The sequence below is a fragment of the Mya arenaria genome, chromosome 10, assembly GCF_026914265.1.
Source record: "Mya arenaria isolate MELC-2E11 chromosome 10, ASM2691426v1".
Classification (NCBI taxonomy): domain Eukaryota; kingdom Metazoa; phylum Mollusca; class Bivalvia; order Myida; family Myidae; genus Mya; species Mya arenaria.
In genome coordinates, this window is record NC_069131.1 from 64,652,258 (window position 1) to 64,676,937 (window position 24,680).

The 24,680-nt window shown below is 35.0% G+C and overlaps 2 protein-coding genes across 2 annotated transcripts; one reads left to right on the plus strand and one right to left on the minus strand.

The window, feature by feature from the left end:
• The first annotated feature begins 719 nt into the window (after positions 1-719).
• LOC128204087 (failed axon connections homolog) lies at positions 720-10,607 on the plus strand. Its single transcript, XM_052905430.1, has 7 exons — positions 720-1,132; positions 2,649-2,781; positions 3,086-3,202; positions 3,443-3,525; positions 4,804-5,000; positions 8,163-8,282; positions 8,458-10,607. The coding sequence occupies exons 1-7, from the start codon at positions 1,014-1,016 to the stop codon at positions 8,556-8,558; spliced, it is 870 nt and encodes a 289-aa protein (XP_052761390.1). The 5' UTR covers positions 720-1,013; the 3' UTR covers positions 8,559-10,607.
• A 1,836-nt stretch (positions 10,608-12,443) lies between these two features.
• On the minus strand, positions 12,444-22,566 carry LOC128204117 (failed axon connections homolog). The gene is made up of 7 exons (XM_052905468.1): positions 22,481-22,566; positions 20,841-20,973; positions 19,559-19,672; positions 19,229-19,311; positions 17,559-17,755; positions 14,093-14,212; positions 12,444-13,895 (listed from the first exon to the last, which is right to left on the minus strand). The coding sequence occupies exons 1-7, from the start codon at positions 22,561-22,563 to the stop codon at positions 13,792-13,794; spliced, it is 834 nt and encodes a 277-aa protein (XP_052761428.1). The 5' UTR covers positions 22,564-22,566; the 3' UTR covers positions 12,444-13,791.
• Positions 22,567-24,680: the final 2,114 nt, after the last annotated feature.

The following is a 24,680-nucleotide window of genomic DNA, read 5'->3' on the forward strand; positions in this document are numbered from 1 at the left end:
ACCAAGTACATCATCGTACTTACGCACTTCCGCCTACAGTGGAACGTTACATTATCAACGCCTTCTATCATCGGCTGAAGTTGTATTCTACTTTACAGACCCACAAACCCATGTCAAATGATCTCGAATGATCAAAAAATAAATAACTAGACTGTGGACGAAGTACGGGGCGGCTTTATGAACGTCAGCAACAGTCAAAGGTTAACACTTTCTTAAGGGAACATCATCGGATTAACAAACCTTATCAAAATATGAAAACACACATTGGCGTATATGATTTTTGTTGTCTAGAGATTTTATGGGTTTAACAATTCAATACCTAATTGCGATATCCCCCCCCCCCCCCACACACAGAAAGAGAACTATAGTGTGAATTGAAAAGTGAACCTTTCATCTCAATATTGTAGAAAAATATGAATAATTTTACACCAAAGTGCAACAATTACAAGAAATGCTCTTTTCACCCGCCGCCCCCAATCTTAAGTATGTTTCACCCATTTTGGTGTCCCTTAGTTGTGGCCCTGAATTGCGCCTCAATGCCGCCTCTTTTTTCTTCAAAACCTGGACTTAAACTGCCCTTAAAACAAAGTCATATTCCCGTGTTTTTATATATTCATTGTCTTTTAATGCAAATACAATAAATAGATGGCAAACCTTTTCTTTCATATGTAAACATTTGGTTTGTTATCCTTGCGAATGATGAATCGGAGTGAGTCTAGACATGAATGTTTATCAAACTGAATAATAATTCAAGTTTCAATGTTAACTTATAAACTGCATGTTTGATCATAATTCTGGTTTCTGAACATTGTTCATACAATTTGGCTTGATTAGAGGACATCTCGAGGGAGCATTGCTGTGCACTTAAGGTATTAATTGACTCAAGATGTCTTACAATATTTTGAGTTGTTGACAATCGAGAGCGCTATATAGAGGATTGTTTATTACTTCATGGACTGAAGGTCAAATACTTAAGTGTCTCAAAATAAGGTAGTCAGTATTAAGTTTGGATTATGGAATCCGTACGCGATTTTCTGCTGGACAACCGGATGTACCTTTTAACAGGAGCTGCCATTTGTGGTTCCGCTTTGCTAGTGTACAAGAAAATAAAGAACATAGGACACAAACCAAGGTAAAGTTTATGTGATTGAATTAAAAATAATTTAAAGCTACTTTCTCTTCGAGTTTACTGTTTTCAAAGGCCTTGGCTCACTTAGAGCCAAATTACATACAGATTGAATTGATGATTTATGTCAAATGCCGACGAAAACATTGATATGCAAATACTTGTTGGAGGAGTACGTCACAAAATAGTAACACACAACTTCCGGCCCCAATCTCTCTAAACTGCTTAAGCTTGATACTTTTTACAAAAATAGAATACCTAAATTTTGCTTCAACAAAAAAAGATAGTAAGGCGTGATAATACATTTTTTTCTTACTTTTTAATTTGATAATAATATGAAACTAGTGTCTACGCTTGATCCGGTTATAAGGAGCTTGTGAATTCTTGAGGAGTTGGGACTTGTCGCCATGATCAAGATCAAGACTGATTTCAGACTCAAAAATGCATATCTTATTTTGATAAATTTGATAATAACTTTCTTTCTTAAGTGAAAGTAATACCAAAGACATATTACACACCATTGAGGGTCAAACGATATTATAAGGACAAGTAAGTAGTTTAAAAAGGTCAATTCACCTTTAGGTGCTTACTGGCCGGTCCTTATGACGCAATATGGCCTAAAATAGATTTCCCATATCTTACAAATCATTCATTATAACCACTCGATATTTAAAAATCAATTTTGTTGCGCTTTATGGGTTTGTTTACTTTGCGACACTTTTTCGCCGTTGTAAGAATCGCAATGCCGCACTCAGCTGTCAATGGTTAAATGTTTTTGCACAGGTCTGAACCGGCCAAAAAGGCTTTTTGGCCTGATGTTGTCATAAAACTGGAACGTTGTTAAAATACATCGATAAATGGACTTACCGACTATAAACATACAAAGAAAGGAGAACTCACTTATGTAAGGTATATTATCATAAAATAATTTAGCTTTTCTTTATATTTTTATTTAAAGGAGTTTTATAAAAACTAATTATGTCGATTACAAAAATGGTTCTCTAAGTATGATATGTTGTGTTTATTTATTTCAAAAACGGCCATTTTATATTACTTGCGACGTCCTATCGAATAAAAACATTTCGTTTATAAGATGAAAATTGAATTGACAGCGTAAGGAAATCGCAGATACAAGCATAACGTAAGTCTCAATAGAGAAACCTACCATATATACAAACTAAACTTCACGCACAGTGAAACTACATGTACCTTTGAAACATAACAATGTTTGAACTAAAAAAGGATATTGAGTGTTCCATTCTGCAAAACTGTACTTTCTAAATCACCTTTAATCTAAGCTTGACAAATCTACATGTTATACAGTTTCAATTTCAATCGTTGTTATCATTATGTTAGCCTTTTACGACTGTGTGTTTTAACACGTTAATTATAGTGAAGTATTTACACCTCCTCGCTTTTGTAGTTTCTATTGTATTATAAAATAAATGAAATTATGTAAATGAACGTTATGGTATTCCATATTGTCACGCATCGCATTTCTGACCTAATCACATTTGTACAGGGTATGCGGATTGGACTACCCACGTGACATAGTCGTCCTACATTCCATACCACGTGATCGTCTCACACCAAACCTTGGCCATTTCTCGTTGAAACTGGAGACATATCTTAGAGTCAATGATATACCTTATCAGGTTAGATTTAATATTAATTAACAAATTAATTATAACACATTTTATCGATAAATTACCAGACGTACGTTTGGTTTACTCTGCGCTTCACATATTTGACTATAAATGTATTTTTTCTAATAACAACATTATATGTGTTTAGTTTCAAAACGCAGTTCTTAGGACAGTTTTATTAATATCCAGTAGCTGGAAAATTGTGCTAGATCGATTAAATTTTTGAGTTGTATCATACAAGACCACACGACTGTTTCAATGTGTTCAGTCATGCGCCGCTAATTAACTTACCCCACGTTATTGTACCTAACAGTTTGTTGAACACCTACTTCTTCAAGGACCAAAGGGGAAGGTTCCCTGGATCGAACACAACGGCGTGACGATGGGAGACTCGCAGTTAATAATACAGTACTTAGAGAAAGAGTTCAAGGTTCAATGACTTTAAAAGTGTTTTGATGAGAATGACCCAAAAACATGTCCTTAATAAGGAATTCATACACTCATTTATTAATCAAAAATGTAAACTTTCTTCTCATAATTTGAACAGGACACATATCGTAAATACAGTAAAACATTGATAAACGTATTTCTCACAATACAAATACAATTAGTTGTAAACTATTCTATATTTATTTATAATGATACAAATTGCACTTACTGCTTATTTTAGGTGAATCTGAATTCCCATTTGTCTCCAAAGGAAAGGGCTCTAGCCTGGGCCATACAGAAATGGCTGGAGGAATTCACATATTGGTAAGCCGGGTTAGGGATTGAAGTCTGCCAAAATTGTTTCAATAGTCGAACCCCTGCCTCAGGACATTTCTTGTCATAATTGAAAAGTTACGCAAAGAAAACCGGGAACTTGTTCAGAGTTGTTACTGCAATTAATTAATCTGACTCGTATTGTAGATAGGTTTGATCTGTTACATTAGTTGAACCCCTTTTGCTGGATGTAGATTGTCCTATACAACAGTCGAGCTAAAAAAGCGGGTGTCAACATTGTTTGTAATTCTTAACCTCATTCTAGTTGAATGTGGTTGTCCCGTAGCAAAGTTCGGCTCAAAAAAAGTATGTAAACTTTTGTTGTACTACTTGAACCATTGGGGTTGGTTGTAGATTGTACAGTTTTAAAGTTGGGCTAAGAAATAGCGGGTCTGTCAAGAGTTGGTGTCATAAATGAGACGTTACAGTTTGAATTCGTTTGCCTATTGAATGGTTTTCCAAATACATTAGGTATGTCTTTAGTCATTGCAATCGTTGAACCCAAGCAGCTGGATGAATTTTCACCATTGGAAGCCTTGAAAGCCAGGTAAATCCGGCGTTCTTGAAAAATTAAATACCATTGCGGTTGAAGGTGATTTGGACTATAGTAAAGTTAAACCCCAAAACGGGTTTGTTCAGAATTGTAACAAGAATGTGGCTGGAAGTTGTTTGGCACGTACCACCGCAGACCCAGAAAACAATATCCAGAGTTATTGTAATTATTGAAATAGTACAGTTTGAGGTGGTTAGTCTATTACCGATGAAGGCTTAGCAATCTAGCGATGTTAAGATTGCCGAGAAGATAATTACAATTAAATGAATTTATTAATCATGATAAGTTTGAACATGCAGTTTAATGCCAAGAGATATATAAACATTTACTCTACTTACAAAATGACGTGTTCCCCGTGCAAAACGAGTGCCAATGATAACTGTGTATTAGGGTACAATTATACTGGTTTTAACACTGAAAATAACTATACAGATCAATTATTTAACTCTTTATGGCGTTTCGGCCTGAGGCCTTTTTCAAAACAGGCCTTGTTGAAGCTAATGCCACCCTTGTCGCCTGTTGCCTGTTGAAGCTTTTTTTTTATAGCTGACGATCCCCCTACTTCGTGCTTGAGCTGATATTACCTTAGGAGGGAGTTCGTCTTTTCATATCACAGGCTATAAAGCAACTAGATTTTGTTTTTATTCTAGACGAAATGGTTTGTCTTATATGTCGCTGTTTTATTCAGCGGTATGAAATAATAATACTCATTACAGGTTGAACGTTTATACACGAATGGGGATTTTCGTTGACGATATGATTAAAATGCAATCAACTTTCCCCGTTTGGCTGAAAATACCATTTGGCAGGAAGATGCGCTCAATGTCGTATGCTGTTGGAATAGGTCGCCATTCAAACGAAGAAGTTCACGCCATGATGGTCAACGATTTAAAGCAGTTTTCGGCAATTCTAGGTAATAATTGGTTAGATGTTGCAGTCTATTGTGTTTACAATTCTAATTATTTGAAATACTCAGGAAAACTGGAATTGTTGATATACTATGCTGATTATTTCAATTCTTTATGTAGAAGGTCACTTAGTCGGTGGATGAGCATTACTTACATTCGTGATATCTTCAATATTTATAGAGGGTTTTTATGCAAGTCGATTGATATTGTGAAAAAATGTACACAATTTGTTTAAATTCTAAAATTTGTACACTTGCAGAAAATATTTATATTATTGAAAAAAGCTCACGAACCACTGTTATTCATTCAAAATGGCTCCCAAATTTCAAGATGGATGCCATTACTATACTTGTGTTAATATATAGTTGTGGTGCTTGAACGAATGCCTTTTCAGCGGTATATAATGATTATTAACTGAATTATTTCAATATGCATGCGGATACTCCTCGCAGTTTTGTGTTACCCTGGCAATCATAATTGATCGGTACAAGTATCGAAATTGATTATTATAACGATTTAAACGGCAAAGAACCCCATATTTCAATAATATGATGCTTATTAGAAAATAATCAATAAATCTTCAAATAAATCATGTTAACTGGATCCGATACCAACATGGCTATTAAAATCGTGCATCGATGAACTTTTACCATTTCTTTCGAACATCATCAACATTTCGCTCAGCACAGGAAACGTTCCATCAGAGTTTAAAGGATCTTATATTCGACCTCTTTTGAAAAAAACAAACACTGGATCAAAACATTTAAAAAAAATTATAGACCTGTTTCAAATTTTTCATTTGTATCAAAGACACTAGAAAAAGTAGTGAGTTGTCGCATTGATGGACACTTGACATAAATTCAACTTCAAGAAAAACATCAGTCAGCCTATCGTAAATACCATTCGACAGAAACTGCACTTATCAAAGTCCAAAACGATGTTCTCAAATCCCTTGACCATGGTAATGCAACCATCATAGTAATGCTAGATCTATCAGCAGCTTTTGACACAATCGATCACAAACCTTTGTTACAAAGACGACTTGAAAATGTGTTCGGAATCGCTGAAAAACCACTGGAATGGATAACATCATACCTTCAAGATAGAAAACAGACAGAATACATTGATGTTGTGCTGTCAAACCCGGTCACACTGAATTTTAGTGTTCCACAGGGGTCTGTATTAGGGCCGAAATTTTATACAATGTACACTAAACCTCTTGGTACCATTTGCAAAGAGCATGGGCTGCAATACCATCTCTACGCCGATGACCTACAGCTGTATCTATCTTTCAAACCATTAGATGACATTTCTAAGAAAGAAACATTACAACGCATTCAATCGTGCCTTCGAGACATAATATCATGGATGAATTTAAACATGCTTAAACTTAACACAGATAAAACAGACGTCATCATATTCTCATCTCCTCATAACTCCAAACACATTGAAAATCTATCGGTAACCGTCGGTGAGTCGAAAGTAAAACAGTCTGTAAATGTAAGAAATTGAGGTGCCATCTTTGATTCAAAAATGAACATGGAAGATCACGTTAATTCGGTATGCAGATCATGTTATTTACATCTTAGACAAATAGGCAGAATTCAGAAATATATGACAATAAATATCAAACAACTTGTGACTTCATTGGTTATCTCGCGCCTAGATTACTGCAATGCACTACTGTATGGAGTACCTCAAACATTAATAAACAAACTGCAGATCGTTCAATATACAGCTGCCCGCATCATCACTAGAACCTTGCGGTTCGATCATATCACACCTGTACTTAAAGAACTACATTGGCTTCCAGTGCAATACAGAATTCAGTTTAAAATTTTAACGCATACCTACAAAGCTTTAAACGGAAAATCACCAGAATATTTGGAAGAAATGTTATGTGTTTACAAACCACGAAGGAATCTGCGATCTCAAAACAAAGCACTTACTTTAGTGATACCAAAAAGTCAAACTGTAACCTACGGCGACCGACGATTTGAATAAGCAGCTCCAAAACTGTAGAACGACCTACCATCCGGTGTGAGAGACTCAAGTTCGTTGTGTTCTTTCAAACGTGCTCTTAAAACATACTATTTCAAACAAGCGTATGAATATCATTTTACCAGGTTTAGTCTGTGACAGTGATTCACGAAGACCGTGTGACCATTACGTGATTTTAAACATAAATTTACAACCTGTTTTAATTCTACCATGACCTTTTAGTACAGTGACATATCCTGTGTAAACTGTTTTAGACTATTTATTTAATACATAAATGCAATTTAGATATCGGGTATAAATTATATTACAATCATTTTTTTTTTCAAAGTTTTGCTAGACATTTTTTTATCGTATGATATTGATATTTATTGTTTTAAATTCAGAAAACTAGTTTTATACTACATTTTATTTTATTGTGTTTTATTTTTTTTAGTATGTCGTACATTTATTGTTCAAAAGCTGTCTTAGTATTTTAATGATATTGCTTGTAGTAAGCTATCAGATTATATCGTTGTAAAGCGCCTTTGAACGTGTATATGAAAAGGGCGCTATATAAGTTTGGTAAATAATGATAATAATAATTACGAAGACATGTTCAATTAGATGTGTTGCAGTTCTGCAGACAGACATTTTTGAACTTTATGTTATGTGACCTATGTATGATGAGGACCAAATATAAAGATGGCGTGCAAGATGGTTGTGATAAAAATCTAATTTAGAATTTTCAATCTCTAAATATGATTACATATATAAGAGGATAAGACTGATAATTTTAATGTATATTGCTCTTGTTCCAAATTTACCTTGAATTTACATGCTGCACTGACTGCCTCATGAACAAGGTCAAGGCCATTTGTGGGTTACGGAAAGAAAATGCCACAGGATTTGATACTTCCTGTAACATTTTCTAGTTTTTGATGCTAATGCAATTGGAGTGTATCCAATTCGGAATGTCATAAATGTAAATTGAATGTTTTTTTAAATTTAAATCAGCCTTATTTTTCACATCGCGTTATTTAGTCAAACGTTGTCACCATATGACTGGACTTATAATATTGATTCTATACAATTTGATGCATTTTAAAATTGCAATAGATATACACAAAAACAATCATTCATGTAATCGATTATTCTGTATCTTCTTTCATGTGTGTTTTGATTCTAAGGCGATCAAAAGTACGTTATGGGAGACCGGATATGCGATGTTGATTGCGCAGCCTTCGGTATCTTGTCCCAGGTCCGCTGGTGCACGCCGACAGCCTGCCCGGGAGCTGCAATGCTACAAGGTGAGATAACTACCTCTGATTGGATACTACCCGGCACCATACACATTTAGGCTTGGTTTGTTGCATTCGAGATTTAATTTTATGCATAAAAACATTATCTGTTCTCAAATCGTTTTACCAAAAGCCTTTTTTTTCTGAACTGATAAAAAATACTGTTTAATATAATGTGTTTTAGGTGGTGAATTTAAGAATGTCACGGACTACATAGACAGGATAAAGGACGACTTTTGGACAGACTGGGAAGAAATAACAAGTCAGGCGGCAGCTAAAGCTTAACCATGATGGATCTATACAGACCTTCAACTGATTTGCCTACTTGTCATAACACTGAGGGCAAATAAGGAATCTAGAACAAGAGTCGCATTCATCAATTAATATTGGAGATTTTTTTAAACTTTGTTAAAAACAACAGCACATGTTATATTCTTTCTTCAGTGAAATTTCATTGCGTCTTTAAGTATGATATATTGACAATATAAGCACTTCACATTTAACAATGTCTTCTACAATTTTGTAATCTTAGACACAAACTGACGACGGAGACAAACATCCGCACAATGAGCATTTGCAATAAATAGGTAAAAAGCGGCTCCAGTGAGCCCTCTATCCATAATTGCAAAACGCGGCGCCAGTGTGTTGTGTGTCTTAAATCCATCATAGCAGAACACGGCGGCAGTATGCCCTCTGTCCATAATTGCAGAACACGGCAATTTCAGTGTGAAGAACTCCATAATGTTAATTCCGTTGCCAGTGTGCATTCTCTCCATAATGACAAAACACGGTGCCAGTGTAGTCTCTGTCTATAATGGCAAACACGGTAAAACTGACCCCTGTGTCATACCCGTTCGTTATCAATACGTCTTACGTCTGTTCCGTATCACAATATTTCGATGATATTACATACCCCTAATATAATTATTAACTTTGATTTTATACAGATTGTATTCCACAAATCTTATAAAAGTTATGGTAGGTTGCAGCCTCTCTCATGAATAAGATGCAAAGAAATAGTTTTTTTCAGCCAACTAATTAACACACTTATTATCTATATACGGATATCATGCTTTCTGTCTGATATTTGTATTGCTGAACTCTGCTATCAAAGGACTGTGTCGTAGAAAAGCAAGATTTGTCTTCTTAATTGCATTGCTCTCTGTTTGCTATTTATTGCCGGATAAATACGTTTAAAAATTATAATCGGAAGCTTATGATTTATCATTACATTTACATGTCCCTTTACGCCACAACACACCACACAAAGGGTGCTGCAATGTTTTTTTTTCATTCAAAGGAGAAAATGACGTCATATTTCCGTTCAGGGCAAACCCTCTATTCGACAAAGTCCTTCTTGCCGCGTTTGTTACTGCTGTTTACATTTGGTGACCTTCGAACTTTTCTGTACTTCATGTATTGCCGTTTAAACACTTTAAATCAATTATACCAACATAATCATTGTTTATAAGCAAGACGTATATGCACGAAGCCATACTGATTATTATGGCTAAAGTCCATGTACTACAGATGTATATTTGTACTCTTAATTAAGTAAGAATTGTGCGATGATTAAGAGGTTTAGTTACATTAATGAGGAGACAAAGAGATAGTCCAAGCATATTGAAAATGCAAGATATATACTGAATAAAGTTCAGAAAATTGCCGAACACAATAGCTATTTCATATTGCGATAATTTATGGATAAACTTTTTCATGGCGGATTTATTTCTGTCTGTTTGTTTGTCCTCTCCCAGTTCTTCCAAAAAATGTTTGAGCTTTTGTTTTGAACATGTCGTTCATAAAGTTCTCCAAATCGTTTGTATCATAAAACGATCGTGATTTTGAGGAATCAAAGACGTCACGAAAAACAAAGTCTGCATCCTTACCAGTCCCTAGCACTTCGCCTTTCAGGCTCCAACTTCCATTACCAGTTGATTTATTAAACAGATCCGATTCCAAAACAGCAAGATTTTCCATTCTAGCCCTGTTAAGCACAGTGTAAGTTCCGTAATCTTGGAAATTCAACTCAGGGTATATCGGTACAAATATGTGAAAAAGTCCTGTAAGCATATCGGATATAGATAAGCTCAGTGTCATTGTAAGAAGTGCATTGCAATCTTTAAGACGTAACAAAATGAGAAGAACACCAGCATTTAGTATAAACCCTAATCCTTTCATAGTCATGCAGCGGTTCCTCCAAAGAACCTGTTGTCGCATTGCGTTTTATATCAAACTTAATAAATGTTAAAAGTATTGTGTCTATTTTTGTAGCATAATATCGGCGTACAAACAACAATAACGTTTTTGTAAACACCTCAATCAACGAACTCCAACCCAGTTACTGTATATCAAAGCTTGTATAGCCGTATGGACATCAAAATTGCTGGCTACTTTATTGGACGATGTCCACTACGTATTAATATGATTATCGTTAACGTGAAGTTAGCAACCATTGTTGCAAATAGCAAACAAGTATGAAAAATTACATTGAGGTACAAAAGTTTGCTGGGGTAGTACAAACATTCTTATTGGATGTTTCTTAAGCCCCATTATCGATTTTTATACTACTTGACAAACATATTGTTTCACAGTTAACTTAAGTCTGATTTATTCCATATACATTTCAATATCATAACAATAAACTGTGACTCAAAAGGGTTCTAACATTGGTCACCACGGGTCACAACCGATGTAACAAAAAAAGTCAGTGACGGTAATTACATAACACTTTTTACAAAAAAAAAAATGAAAATGTTTCTAAGCCTATAAAATACTGTCTTCTGCCTTTACATGTGTGAAATATTTAAGATTTATTTTTACTTTGTGGATGCAATCCTTCGCCAAAATTTCAACTTGACGAAATTTGTAAAACGATGCAGCGCTGAAATCTTGGCCAAGGACAGCATCATTCAAATAATTATATTCAAAACCAGAATATGAGGATTCCTGTGGCTAATATGAATGTGTTAATAAAAATCCAATTAACAAATTTATATCATTTCAATAGAATCTTAACACATTAAAACTTATTTTAACCGGTCATGTTATGTAAACTCAAAGCATAAAATGCACTCAGAAAAGGTCAAAGGTCAAGGATAGGGTAAACATAATCATTTTTAAACCTAACAAATTCCTTCATAGTTAATATGTATCAAGCCTTTGTAATGTATAAGTAATAAACATTATTGCTTTTGCTGTCGACCTTTGGTACCTTGTTTATGGAGTCAAAATAGTTGGAGATGGGGCGTATATTAATGCCAGCACCTAACAATCTGTAAAAGCTACCAATAATATAAGCTTTTAAAGCTAACACTAAGCTTTCAAAGCAAACATTAAGTTTTGAAATGATTGTACACTACGTTATAATGAATTTTATAAATAACATTCCGTATTGTGATGGTATAATATGAAAGGGGTGTGTGAGCAGAAAAGAAGAGATAAATATTAAATACCAAAAATGTAACAAAACAATTAAAAAAAAGTTCGCTACAAAGTTTGCGAAACACTTCATTTACGTCCGATTTCAGTTGAAATAGATCGCGAATCAACACACTGTAATGATTTTCTAATGCCTTTCAAATGAAGCAAACATTGTATTGAATTTCCTGGCAATCAAATTTACCTTTTTACTACAGAAAAGTACCTTATTTGTGGATTGAATTTCTAAATTTAACTGTTATGGCCTTGTTAGATTACCGCCATTTAGATCCCCAATGGTTTGTTATGGAGATATGCTGACGTAGGCTCATTGTGTTAGTTGTCAAGGTGTTTTATCGAATTTTCACATTTTGCTTTTTACGTGTCCATTTGCGTAGAGTTTTGGAAACACTTTGGCTAAATAGTGTCAACAGACAATGCAGGGTGTCCAGATGTGTACTAATAGGAGAGTAATTAATGGTAAAATGTTTAGCATATCTACAAATTTGACAATGCTACAATAGCTGATTTGCACTCATCTGGACACCACTTTTGTTACTTTAGCTGATTTGAGTTGAAGTCAAGACCATTACCCATTTGCGTGAATATGTCCATTTTTATATATTGTTGAATAACCCTACGGAACCCTTACAGTGTCAAACCAGAACTCATAAGTCAACTTTGAATGTAAAGACACTATTTTCCCGTTTCAAGTTTTATTCAGTGATCATCTGAGTCCATCCCAGCTTATTGACTCAACCGGACTCTGACACAGGAAAATGTTCCAAATATATATATTTATATACCATGATCATGGGGCAAATGTAACAACTTAACAGCCCAAAGCCCACACTCATTTGTAATAAACATGACTGTGCATTTGTACATAATCAGCTGTCAACTACATATGCATACGCTGGTGCAAAATGTAAAGTATGAAACAATGTGTTGTTTAGGTTTTAAAGGCAAATACAAAAACTGCTTTCACCAAGACCAATAAAACAGCAAAATCTGAACACTGATTTCTGAAAAAAACTTCATGTGTTTGAAGGAATAAGTTAAATCTACAAACCTCATGTTTAGAGTTATAAAAAATAACTTAATTTAAATTCATTTATTTTTCAACAGCCTTGCTAAAATCAGGAATATACTTAAAGAGTTTTGTTTTAGACATTTAACATTTAAATATGCATGTACACATGTATTCTTCACAAATTCAGATCATCCGCAGTGACCCTTTTGTCTTGCCTGCCAATTAACAGGTTTATTGTTTGACATCTGGGTTGAAACAAAACTGTATGAATTAGTTAATGTTGCAATTTTCAAGGCTTTAAAGGCTAGATATATTAAAGTTATGTTAATTTTTCGAAATTATTAAACCTTAAAACATTCTTTGCCATTAAAAATGAACCTGATATTTTATCAAAGAAGAAACCAGTCAAATATCACATGGCAGCTGAACTTACTAAGAACTCGTTTATATTTGTACATGCATATTAGGTTTAAAAGCCGTAAGTAACTATTCAAATGTCTTTTACTTTATTTAGATATTTTTAAATTAATGTTTGCAATACAGTTTCAAATTATTTTAAGTTCAAGCAAAAAGAGCACACACATCTTTCTTTTCATTCAACTTTAAATTTGATATTCATTGTTCTCTAAAAGAACAAGCTACCAACCAAATTATTTGGTTCAAATATATATATATATATATTGCCAGTTACAATGTAGATAAGTAAGTGAACTTTAAGTATTCGGGCAAATGTAAACCGCAAACCTTTGAATAACGATTATTTCCTAATGTATTGAATCAATTTATGCTTACTGGACTGCATAATTTGTCAAATGTTTGCTTTTCTAATCAAATCATGTAAATATACATACACATATCTGTTCAACATTATACAAATTGTGATTATGTGTTCATTGACAGCCAAATCACCATTTTAACTGACTGCTTCTCGAATAGATGGTGCAACACATGCAATGTTACGAAAACACTTACATCTTAAACAATTCTAGCTAAATCAACGTCATTAATGGTATTTTATTCAGTTGCTTGTCCTCAAGCTAGTCAATAGTTCGTATACTTTCATCATCATAAAGCTTTTTGTGCCGCGTGACTTGTTAGTTCTTCCCAGTCTGGCCAAAAGTCGTTCTTTATTCTGTCCATGTAGTCTGTGACATTCTTTAATTCATCACCTAAAACATATTATTTTAAACAGATTATTATGCAAACAAATGGTTTTTGGTATAACGATTTGAAAACAGGTCATTTTATGCTTATACAGTCTGAAAGTTCAACTAATAGCGTATGTTAAAATAAATCCCGAATGCACAAAAATAAGCACAAATGTTTATGGTGCCGCGTGACGTCCTATCGGAAGTAGTTATCTCACCTTGTAGCAAAGCAGCTCCCGGACAGGCTGACGGCGTGCACCAGCGGACCTGGGACAGGATACCGAACGCTGCGCAGTCAACGTCGCATATCCGGTCTCCCATCACGTATTTCCGATCACCTAAGAAGCATACAACACACTCAACGAGATAAACAACAAGCGATTATATGTAAGATTGTAAGTTTTCTTGTATTTATTGCAATTTAAAAATACCTCAAATTGTATAGAATCAATAAAGTGCAGTCATATCGTGACAAAATTGTACCAAATTGTGCACTTTGGGTTAGAACTATGAATCGTTGCCTGATGTCACATATGCATGTTTCAGGATCCACCTTTATTTGTCCAAAACGGTGATTAACTCCAAGATTGCCGTCATCACCCTTCATATTATTGAGTGAAATTGTCATAAATTATAAGTAAATTGCCATATTACCTAAGTGAATACATTTTTGATATGATAAACCTTCAAATACATGTTCTCCATCCAATTATAAACACTAGTGCAGTCCTATTTAGCTAATACTTTAGAAGTTATCAATCCAATGTTCTGAATTACCACGTGAGCGCGTCCTAAGAAAACCCCACATGAAAATTTGCCGACGTGGCATAAACACATATATCTTTATTGATATATGATATTACTGTTTTATGGTGCACCTAAACATCTCAAAATCAAGTTCAAAATCATTTGAATGTCAAAATGCAAATATGACTAATATCGACAGCGCTTTTACTTATTTTTTTATTGTATCTGAAAACTCTTAACATTCATAAAAAAACTAAAACATATAAATTGCATTTCATCTCCTGTATAACATAACAACAAGCTAACCATACAATGTCCCTAATTTAGCACAACCAGTGTCGAGCAAGCTTCATATAAGATATTTGTGTGAGCTTTCTGTAGTCCTACCGGATCCAGCCAGATGTTTCACTTTTTAAGTTTATTCAGTGTTTCCTAGCATGATGTGTTATTATTCTAGTTTAAAACAACCCCAAAACAACATCTTTTCCAGGTTTAAAAAGTATCACCGAATCATTATCGAAACAAGCACAATCAGGGGGTTAAAAAAACTAAGCCAGAGCTTATTCAACCACATTCTGGGTACTATCTACCCAAATCTGTCTTACAGCGATCATAAACTGACTGTCCTTAAGTCTACTGTGTGTCAAAACATTACACAGGAGGACTCTTCCGCATCCATCTCAGTTCCATATAAACACAAATGCAGCTACGAAAATATCCACCATGTGTCAAGCAAACACCAAAGCAGCATTACAATCGGCATTCTTAACCACAGAAGGCATCTACACTAACCCTTACAGCGTCTGATAATTCTTTGACTCATCACAGTCAAGCATTTTCATATAATTATAAACAAACATATTGGGTCTTTACTAAAGTCAGTCCAGTACTTTATCGTATATAACAAAGGCATGTGTAACTCCCAAGTGCCAAATAGACCTGATTTTCGCAACATGAAGCAGATTCAGAGCAAAACAAACTATGAACGTCTTCAGGGTCCTTTGCAGTGCTAAAAGCACTACATGTGGCGATCATCAGCCCAATTTTGCCGAAAACAAGCCCATACACAGTATCAAATAGATCACATGATGGCAGACATAAAGCCCATATAGATACCAAAACCACGCATATGCAGCTCCAATTTAGCCTGCGCAGTGCCAAGCAGACTGCGTTTTGGCAACCATTTATAGTTTATAAATAACTCGAATAGAGTTAAATAGTAATATGTGCATTTCTAATAAAGTCTACCCAGTTCTAAAAGCGCCACATTCTGACAACCATAAACCCCATTCAGAGGCATAGAAACACATGTGAAACCTTAAAGCATTATCAGAGCAAAATAACACAATTTGACAACCATGAAGCGCGTTCAGAGCCCAACGAACTATGCAGCTCTATTTAAGTCCTAAATTAAATCTTGGCAAAGACAATAAACATAATTCAGAGCAAAACAAACACATGTGCAACTCTTATTAAGCATATCCAGTGTCAAAAAGACCAATTTTAGCAATCAAAGCGCCTTTTCAGAGCCAAAGAAATTTGTACGCACCTCTGATTAAGACTTAAAAATCAAAATCATTTTAGCCCTATTCAATGCCAAACATACTTTTGTGCAGCTCCTATTAGCGTACTCAGTGCTACGTTGTTTAGATTTTTGCATCAACAAATATTTATGCGAAAAACTACAGAAACAAGCTCAGTAGCAAAAAGTTTAAACATGAACCCGGTTTAATGGCACTGGGTAAACGCCAAAGACATAAAACATAAAAACAAAAAATCACAAACAACCATAAAAAAGCCCATTTAAAGCCAACCAAACCAATATGCAGCCCTATAATTAAGACAAGAAGTCTATGCCATATGGTGGCCATATTCAATTTCGTAGACAAACTGCATATATCCTGAGAGGGTCCTTACCATAACCACATCACACTAGTAGTTTACTGAATTATGTTAACAATTCTAGAAAAAGTAAGCTGATTTAAAAAACATATATAATTTATGTCATCCCAAATTCGATACACACAAAGTGCTTTAGTATCAAAAACTAAAACAATATATTCAGGAAATATCAAATTTTATGGCATTAACGTTTCTTGACCCTAAAATGGCCGTGACCTTGTTCTAGAGGTGGTCAAGGCAGCAAATTTAAGGTATATTGGGAACAAGAGCAATGTACATTGAAATTAACCGTCTTATCTATTAAAATATTTGCCATATTTAGAGACAGAAAATACTCAATCAAATTTTACTGCGGTTATCTTTAACGCCATCCTGAATTTCTTGGTCCTTATCATACGTAGATTACATAACACGACTGCAATACCGCAACACATTAAATGGAACATTTCGTCGTAATAAGCCCCATATTATTTAAATTTAGTGTTCTTTGCCGTGAACATCGGTATATTAATCATTTTCAAGGATATCTGGATTTCAAGGGCAACACAAATTTTGTTTCGAGGATTATCTGTATCAAGTTTTCAACCAGTTTTCTTTTAACATCATAATACTCATTAAATATCACTAAACAAGGCATATATAAAGGTATTCTATATATTAACATAATTACGGTAATGGCGGCAATCTTGAATTTGGAAAGTCATGTTGGATAAATCAAGAGTGGGTCCTGAGCTTTCAATCTTATACATATTTTCTGCAAGAGTACAAAGTTTCAAAATTTTAACCCATTGTGCAAACGTTTTTCACAGTATCAACCGACTTATAAAGAAATTGCATGAAACACTAATTTTAGTATTGAAGATATTAATACTTGTCTTCATGGATGTCATTGACGCTTATCTAGCTTCTTAGTGACCTTTTTACATAATGAGATAAATTAATCAGTATTGTATAAATACAATTCTAGTATTCCAGCGTATTTCAAATAATTAGAATCATAATTATAATATGCTGTAATAAGTGACCACTAATTACCTAGAATTGCCGAAAACTGCTTTAAATCGTTGACCATCATCGCGTGAACTTCTTCGTTGGAATGGCGACCAATTCCGACAGCATACGACATGGATGTTACCTTCCTGCCAAGTGGTATTTTCAGCCAAGCGGGGAAAGATGATTGCATTTTAAACATATCGTCAACGAAAACCACCCATCGTGTATACACGCTCAACCTGTAATGGAAAATGTTGTGTAAACGCGTTCAACCTGTAATTGGTAATGATAATAGAGAGGAAACTAAACAGTGCGTGTGCGTGGATATGAATGTATAGTTGGGCTTGGACGGGTATACATTTTGGACCCGGTTACACGATCTTCAATTACCTGTAAATACCCGTTTATAATTTCACGCCGCTGAAAAATCTACGACAGATAATATTAACCATATCCTCTAAAACAACAAAGTACAGTTTAGAAGTTGCTTTATAGCTTGTCATACGAAAATACGAACTCCCTTCTAAGTTCATGTGAGTTCAGGCACAAAGTTGGGGAATCGTCATCTATAAAAAGCACATGGAGGAGAAACAATTTATTCCATTTACTTCAACAGGCAGCAGGCGACAAAGTAAAAATCTCAAAAGCACCAAACATAATATACACGTTGACGATCGGTTTAAAATTCGTTTGCGAAATTTCTCAATATACGTGAACCGTTACAAGCATCAACTTTTGCATTTTTTGTTGTGATCTAAAATAGAGCAACCTCTTTATTATATACCAATCATAAATCCACACGCAATACATATAAAAAATACAGGAGTCCGTTTTTCACGCTAGTACAATACGGCCGTATTCCACTCTTGTGACGTCACGTCAAAATTGTATCATTGTGCGATGTTTAAATGACGACATAAAACAAAGTGCGTCATTAAAATGACATTTCTTATGAAAACAAGTGTCTTTAACGTGGTTTAACTAGTGATGCATACACTTAAACGGTTGTTAGTACTTCGTTATGAAACGGAACGTCGTATTCGAATCTCTTGGAATTTTGCAGATATTGATCCAAATCTGCAAAAATCCATTCGAGTCGAATTAAACCTCCCGGATCAAACGCAGTACAAATAATCATATTTTATCGAAACGTCGGCATAAATTTCTTTTTTTTTTAAATTATTAACAAAGATGATTTTGATTCATATATGTTTTCTGTATAACGTCATTATGTTTAATACATTTGTCATGTAAACTCAAAAAATGTAAAATTCTTTTTTTTTGTATTTTGAAAAAACAACAACACACCTTTAGGCCGGAAATTCACTATAAAGTAAAATAAATGATCTGAACAGTTATATTCCATAAGCAATAATTGCAGTGATAGAACCAGTATAATTTACCCGTAGGGGCATACATTGGTACAAGCCACACCAACATCCACGGAAATATTTCAATTATTGAAAACAAATTTAGACACACCTTGTTTTCTGGGCCTACATTGGTAAAGGCCAAACTACCTCTAACCGCAGGGGTTAAATTACTGCGACACCCAGTGTTTGGACCTACATTGGTACAGAATGAACAACATCTAACCGCAAGAGTTCAACTATTGTAAACACTCTGAACACATCAACATTAAAAGTTGGGTAGGAGTTCGAGTTCGACTATTGTAAAAACTCTGAACGATTTCAAAATATATTGCTGTTTACCAATATGTGAACTCTTCCAGCCACTTCTGTATGGCCCAGGCTAGAGCCCTATCCTTTGGAGACAGGTGAGAATTCAGATTCACCTAAAATAATCAGTAAATGTATTTTTTATCATTCTAACTGAACTTGGATAGCTTATAACTAAGTTTGTTTGTATTGTGTAAAAAGGTTTATCATTGTTATTACAGTATTAACGATATCTACCACAATATGTTTGCACATTATGAGAAAAGAGTTCATTATATTTTTATTGACAACTTATTGTATGAATTCCATTTTAAGGGCAAGTTTTGGGTCATTCTTATCAGATCACTTTCAAAGTTTTTGAACCTTGAACTCTTTCTCTAGGTACTGTATGATAAACTGCGAGTCTCCCATCGTCACGCCGTTGTGTTCGATCCAGGGAACTTTCCCCTTTGGTCCTTGAAGTGGTTGTCCGTCAAACTATAAGGTACAAACACGTGGGGTTAGTGTGGCGTATGCGCAAGGCAGGTTCGTTTATAGCTCTAAGATTAACTAGTTACTCATCAATCATTTTAAAACATTCTTGTAAGATATATTATACAGTTCCAGAATTAAATCGGTAAAGCACAGTTCACCAGCTACTAGATATTAAAAGAACAATTGTATGGACGGCGTTTTGAAACTAAACCACACAACGTTGTTATCATGCAAACTAGTGTTTGAAAATCAGACTTCATTTGCTATCGATAATCGAATCGAATCGTACCAAGTATTTTGATTTACTATCGGACAATAATCGAAAGTTCATAATATCATTTAGGAATACATTCTTTATACATGTAGTAGTATAATTATGATCATTTAAATGATTTAACCTGGAATCAGTACGTGTGATGCTATAGTCATGCTTTTTGCAACAGTAACTATCCATAACCTTTTTTTTGTCTTTAATAACTGAACGTAAAAACATAACAACAAAACATATACTTAATAATTGCACCTCAATTGCAAAATGATACACACCGCAAGTATGTTATTTTAGCATTTTATCCATGTAAAAACAAATTAAATATTTGTTAACCAGCTTAACATTCAAGAACCTGTTATATTGAAGATTTCCTTAGAATATCTTAATTTCATAAAACCTTCACCAAAAAAGTAAATTTGTTAATAACAATTGATACCAAAAAATGGTTTCAAAAACTAAACGCATCGAGCCAGGATCCCCGGTATTTGCAGGTAAGACCGGACCCACTACACCATAGAGACAGGTTATTGAGGTTTTATATGAAATATATAAACAATTAAAAACTATTTGTAATTTTGGGAGAGTTTGTAAAGCAAAAGGGTTTACATTCACCGCATTTGTGTTAAAGAATTTACCGGAAAAAATATTGATATTTACCGCATAACAAAATATACCTTAGTTACCGAAAGTAACATAAGCGACATCGATTTTGGACAACCACTATCGATTTTCGCCGACATTGCATTGTCAGCGACGATTTATCGATTGTACTCGATTATCGTTTTATCACTAATGCAAACACATGAACAGAAATATTTGTGTAGCTTAAACAGAGTGTACGACTGGTAAGCTACCACTACAATGTTTATATTTAATTTGTTAATTATTGTTAAATCTAACCTGATATGGTATAGCATTGACTCTTAGATAGGTCTCCAGCTTCAACGAGAAATGGCCAAGGTTTGGTGTAAGACGATCGCGTGGTATGGAATGTAGGATGACTAAGTCACGTGGGTAGTCCAATCCGCATACCCTGTACAAATGCGATTAGGTCAGATATGCGATGAGTAACAATATGGGATACCGTAACGTCCATCATTCAGTTATACAACAATACAATAGAACCTACAGAGAGAAGCGAAGTAGTGTAAATACTTTACTATAATTAACGCGTTAAAACGCACAGTGGTAAGAGGCTTTTATACTGACGATCAACTTGAAGAAGCAAGTAGCCTAGTGTTTAAACCATACACTACAACGATTGAAATTGAAACCATATGTATGTACATTCTTCAAGCCTAGATTTAAGTTGATGTCGAAAGGACATATTTGCACAATGTCACACAAAAGATTCTATTTAGATTAAGATTTAAACATTATTATGTTTCAAAGCAACGGGTAGTTTCATTAAACGTGAATTCAATTTTCATCTTATAAACGAAATGTTTTAAATCGTAATGGCGTCACGAGTATTATAAAAAGGCCTTGGTAACACAACATGTCATACTAAGAACCATATTTATAAACGACAAAAACTCGTTTTTATTTGACTCCTGTAGGTAAATATAAAACAAAAGTTTTGATATCTAAGGATATTATACCTTACCTAAATGTATCCCTTCCTTGTTTGTATATAGTCGGTCGGTCCGTATATCAATGTTTTTTAATAAAATTACAGTTTTATGACAGCGGTCACATAGCATTTCGGCCGGTCCAGACTTGTGCAAAATATGTTGACCGCTGACTGCTGAGTCAGGCTTTGGGATTTTCACAACGACAAAAAGGTGTCGCAAGTAAACAAGGCAAAAAACTCATCAAAGGCGATTTTAAAATATCGAGTGGTTATATAAAATGTTTGTTATAATATAAGAAATACGACTCACCACTTCAGGCCTTATTGCATCAAAATGACCGGTCAGTCAGCACCCGAAGGGGAATGGACCTCGCCTAACGCCTCGGCCTCCGAGGGTGACTGGACAGGCCTTATAATATCATTTGACCCTAAGTGGTGAGTTATATATCTTAAGTGTTACCTAGAGGTTAATGGTCATAATCAAGAATGAAATTTATTATTAAAAAAGATATGCATTTTTAAGTATGACTTGTACCTGTTCGTGATCATGGCGGCAAGTCCCGATTGTTCAGGAATTCACGAACTCCATTTAACTGGATCATGCGAGTACAATATTTTCATTCAAATTTACGTTGTGCAGTATTCTCCAATTAAAAAGTAAGACAAAAAAGATTGGATTATCACGCTAAACAATTATTTGTTTGGCGAAGGCATATTTACGGATGTTATTTGGTTTAAGAGTATAATGCTTAATAAGTTTTGAGAGATTAGAGCCGGAAGTTGTGTTTTTCTATATTTTGTGACATTTTCTTTGAACATGGAGTTGCATATCGATTTCTTTTTCGTCATTTGACATAAAATATCTATACAATCTGTATGTTATTTGGCCCCAAGTAAGCGTTTGAAAATTTTAAATCGTAGAGAAAATAGCTTTATATTATTTCAAATTCAAAACAAGTGCCTTTACCTTGGTTTGTGTCCCGTGCTGCTAATTTTCCTATACACTAACAAAGCGGAACCACATATGGCGGCTCCGGTGAGAAAGTACATCCGGTTGTCCAGCAGAAAATCGCGTACGGATTCCATAATCCAAACTAAATACTGACGATCTTATTTTGGTACACTTAAATTTTTGACCTTCAGTCCATGATGTTGTAATATACAATACCCTAGAAAGCGCTCTCAAATGTCAACAACTCAAAATATTGATCGACATTTTAAGAAAATTAATACCTTAATTACAATTAAAATTAATAGATGCACAGCAATGTTCACTCAAGATGTCCCTTAATCAATCCAAATTTTATGAATAATGCTCGCAAAGACGTAAAGATTAGCAAAATTGAAATATGATAAGACATGCTTTTGATCAGTCAACATTGAAACTTAAATACTCATTCAGTATAATTTAAAACCTGTCTAGAATTACCGCGACTCATTTTTCGCATGGATAACGAACCAAATGTTGACATATGGACGAATAAGTGTGCCATCAATGTATTGTATTTGCATTAGAAGACATTAAATTAAATAGTTTAAACAAATGGAGGGATATAAAAACACGGGAATATCAGTTTGTTTTTATGGGCAGTTCAAGTCCAGGTTTTGACGAAATAGAGGGTGCACTTCTAAGGCAAAAAAGGCGTGCGCCCCCTCTCACAGGAACACACAAATGGGCTGAAACATAGTCAGTACTGGTACGGGTGGGGAAAAGAATAGGATTTCAGCTAATTGTTGCGTTATGGTGTAAAGTGATTCATATTTATACACAATATTGTCACTTTTTTTCTGTTAAGGGGTTTGGGGTAGATGATATACGGTCCTGAATCTGGTTGTTTAACCAATTAAACGTTAAATTTATAAAAAAAATGTATAAGAAAACTCTAAACAAGCCAAGGAATTAGAATTAACATTAAGATTTGTCAATCTATTTTCATACTTTGGATAAAATTTGTGCATCTGAAGATATTCCTTTCAGCAAACGGTAACCTTTGTCTATAGATGGTGTTCAGTTTTGTGTGGCGGCCGTAAATAGTCCTCCCGTACTTAAGCCACATTATAGTTATATATTTTCTGATATTTCGCGATCATTTGAAATGACTTTATGGCCCAAAGAAATAGAATACAACTTACGCCGATGCTAGGAACCCTTGACAGTGTTGACCATATTCGGAATGGAAGTACTCGTCTGCCCCTAGGAGCCTTTGACAGTGTTGATTATTCGGAATGGAATGGTAGTACTCCTCAACCTCCAGGAGCCGTTGATAGTGTTGACCATATTGAGAATGGAAGTACTCCTCCACCTCTAGGAGTCGTTGTCAGTGTTGATCATTCGGAATGGAAGTACTCCTCCAACTCTAGGAGCCGTTGACAGTGTTGGCCATATTGGGAGTGGAAGTACTCCTCCACCTCTAGGAGCCGTTGACAGTGTTGGCCATATTGGGAGTGGAAGTACTCCTCCACCTCTAGGAGCCGTTGACAGTGTTGGCCATATTGGGAGTGGAAGTACTCCTCCACCTCTATGAGCCGTTGACAGTGTTGGCCATATTGGGAATGGAAGTACTCCTCCACCTCTAGGAGCCGTTGACAGTGTTGACCATATTGGGATGGAAGTACTCCTCCACCTCTAGGAGCCGTTGACAGTGTTGACCATATTGGGAATGGAAGTACTCCTCCACCTCTAGGAGCCGTTGACAGTGTTGACCATATTGGGAATGGAAGTACTCCTCCACCTCTAGGAGCCGTTGACAGTGTTGACCATATTGGGAATGGAAGTACTCATCCACCTCTAGGAGCCGTTGACAGTGTTGACCATATTCGGAATAGAAGTACTCGTTCACCTGTAGAAGGCGTTGACAGTGTTGATCATATTCGGAATGGAAGATATCCTCCACCCGAAGAGGGTTTACAGTGATAATCATATTCGGAATGGAATAATTTGTCTATCTCTAGGAGGCGTTGACAATATTGATCATTCTGAATGGAATGAAAGTACTCGTTCACCTTTAGGAGACGTTGACAGTGCTGATCGTATTCGGAACGGAAACATTCGTTTACCTTTAGGGGATGTTTACAGTGTTGATTATATTTTAAATAGATGTACTCCTCTACAGGTAGGGTGCGTTAACATTCTTGATCATATTCGGAAGAGGGTGTTGACAGGGTTT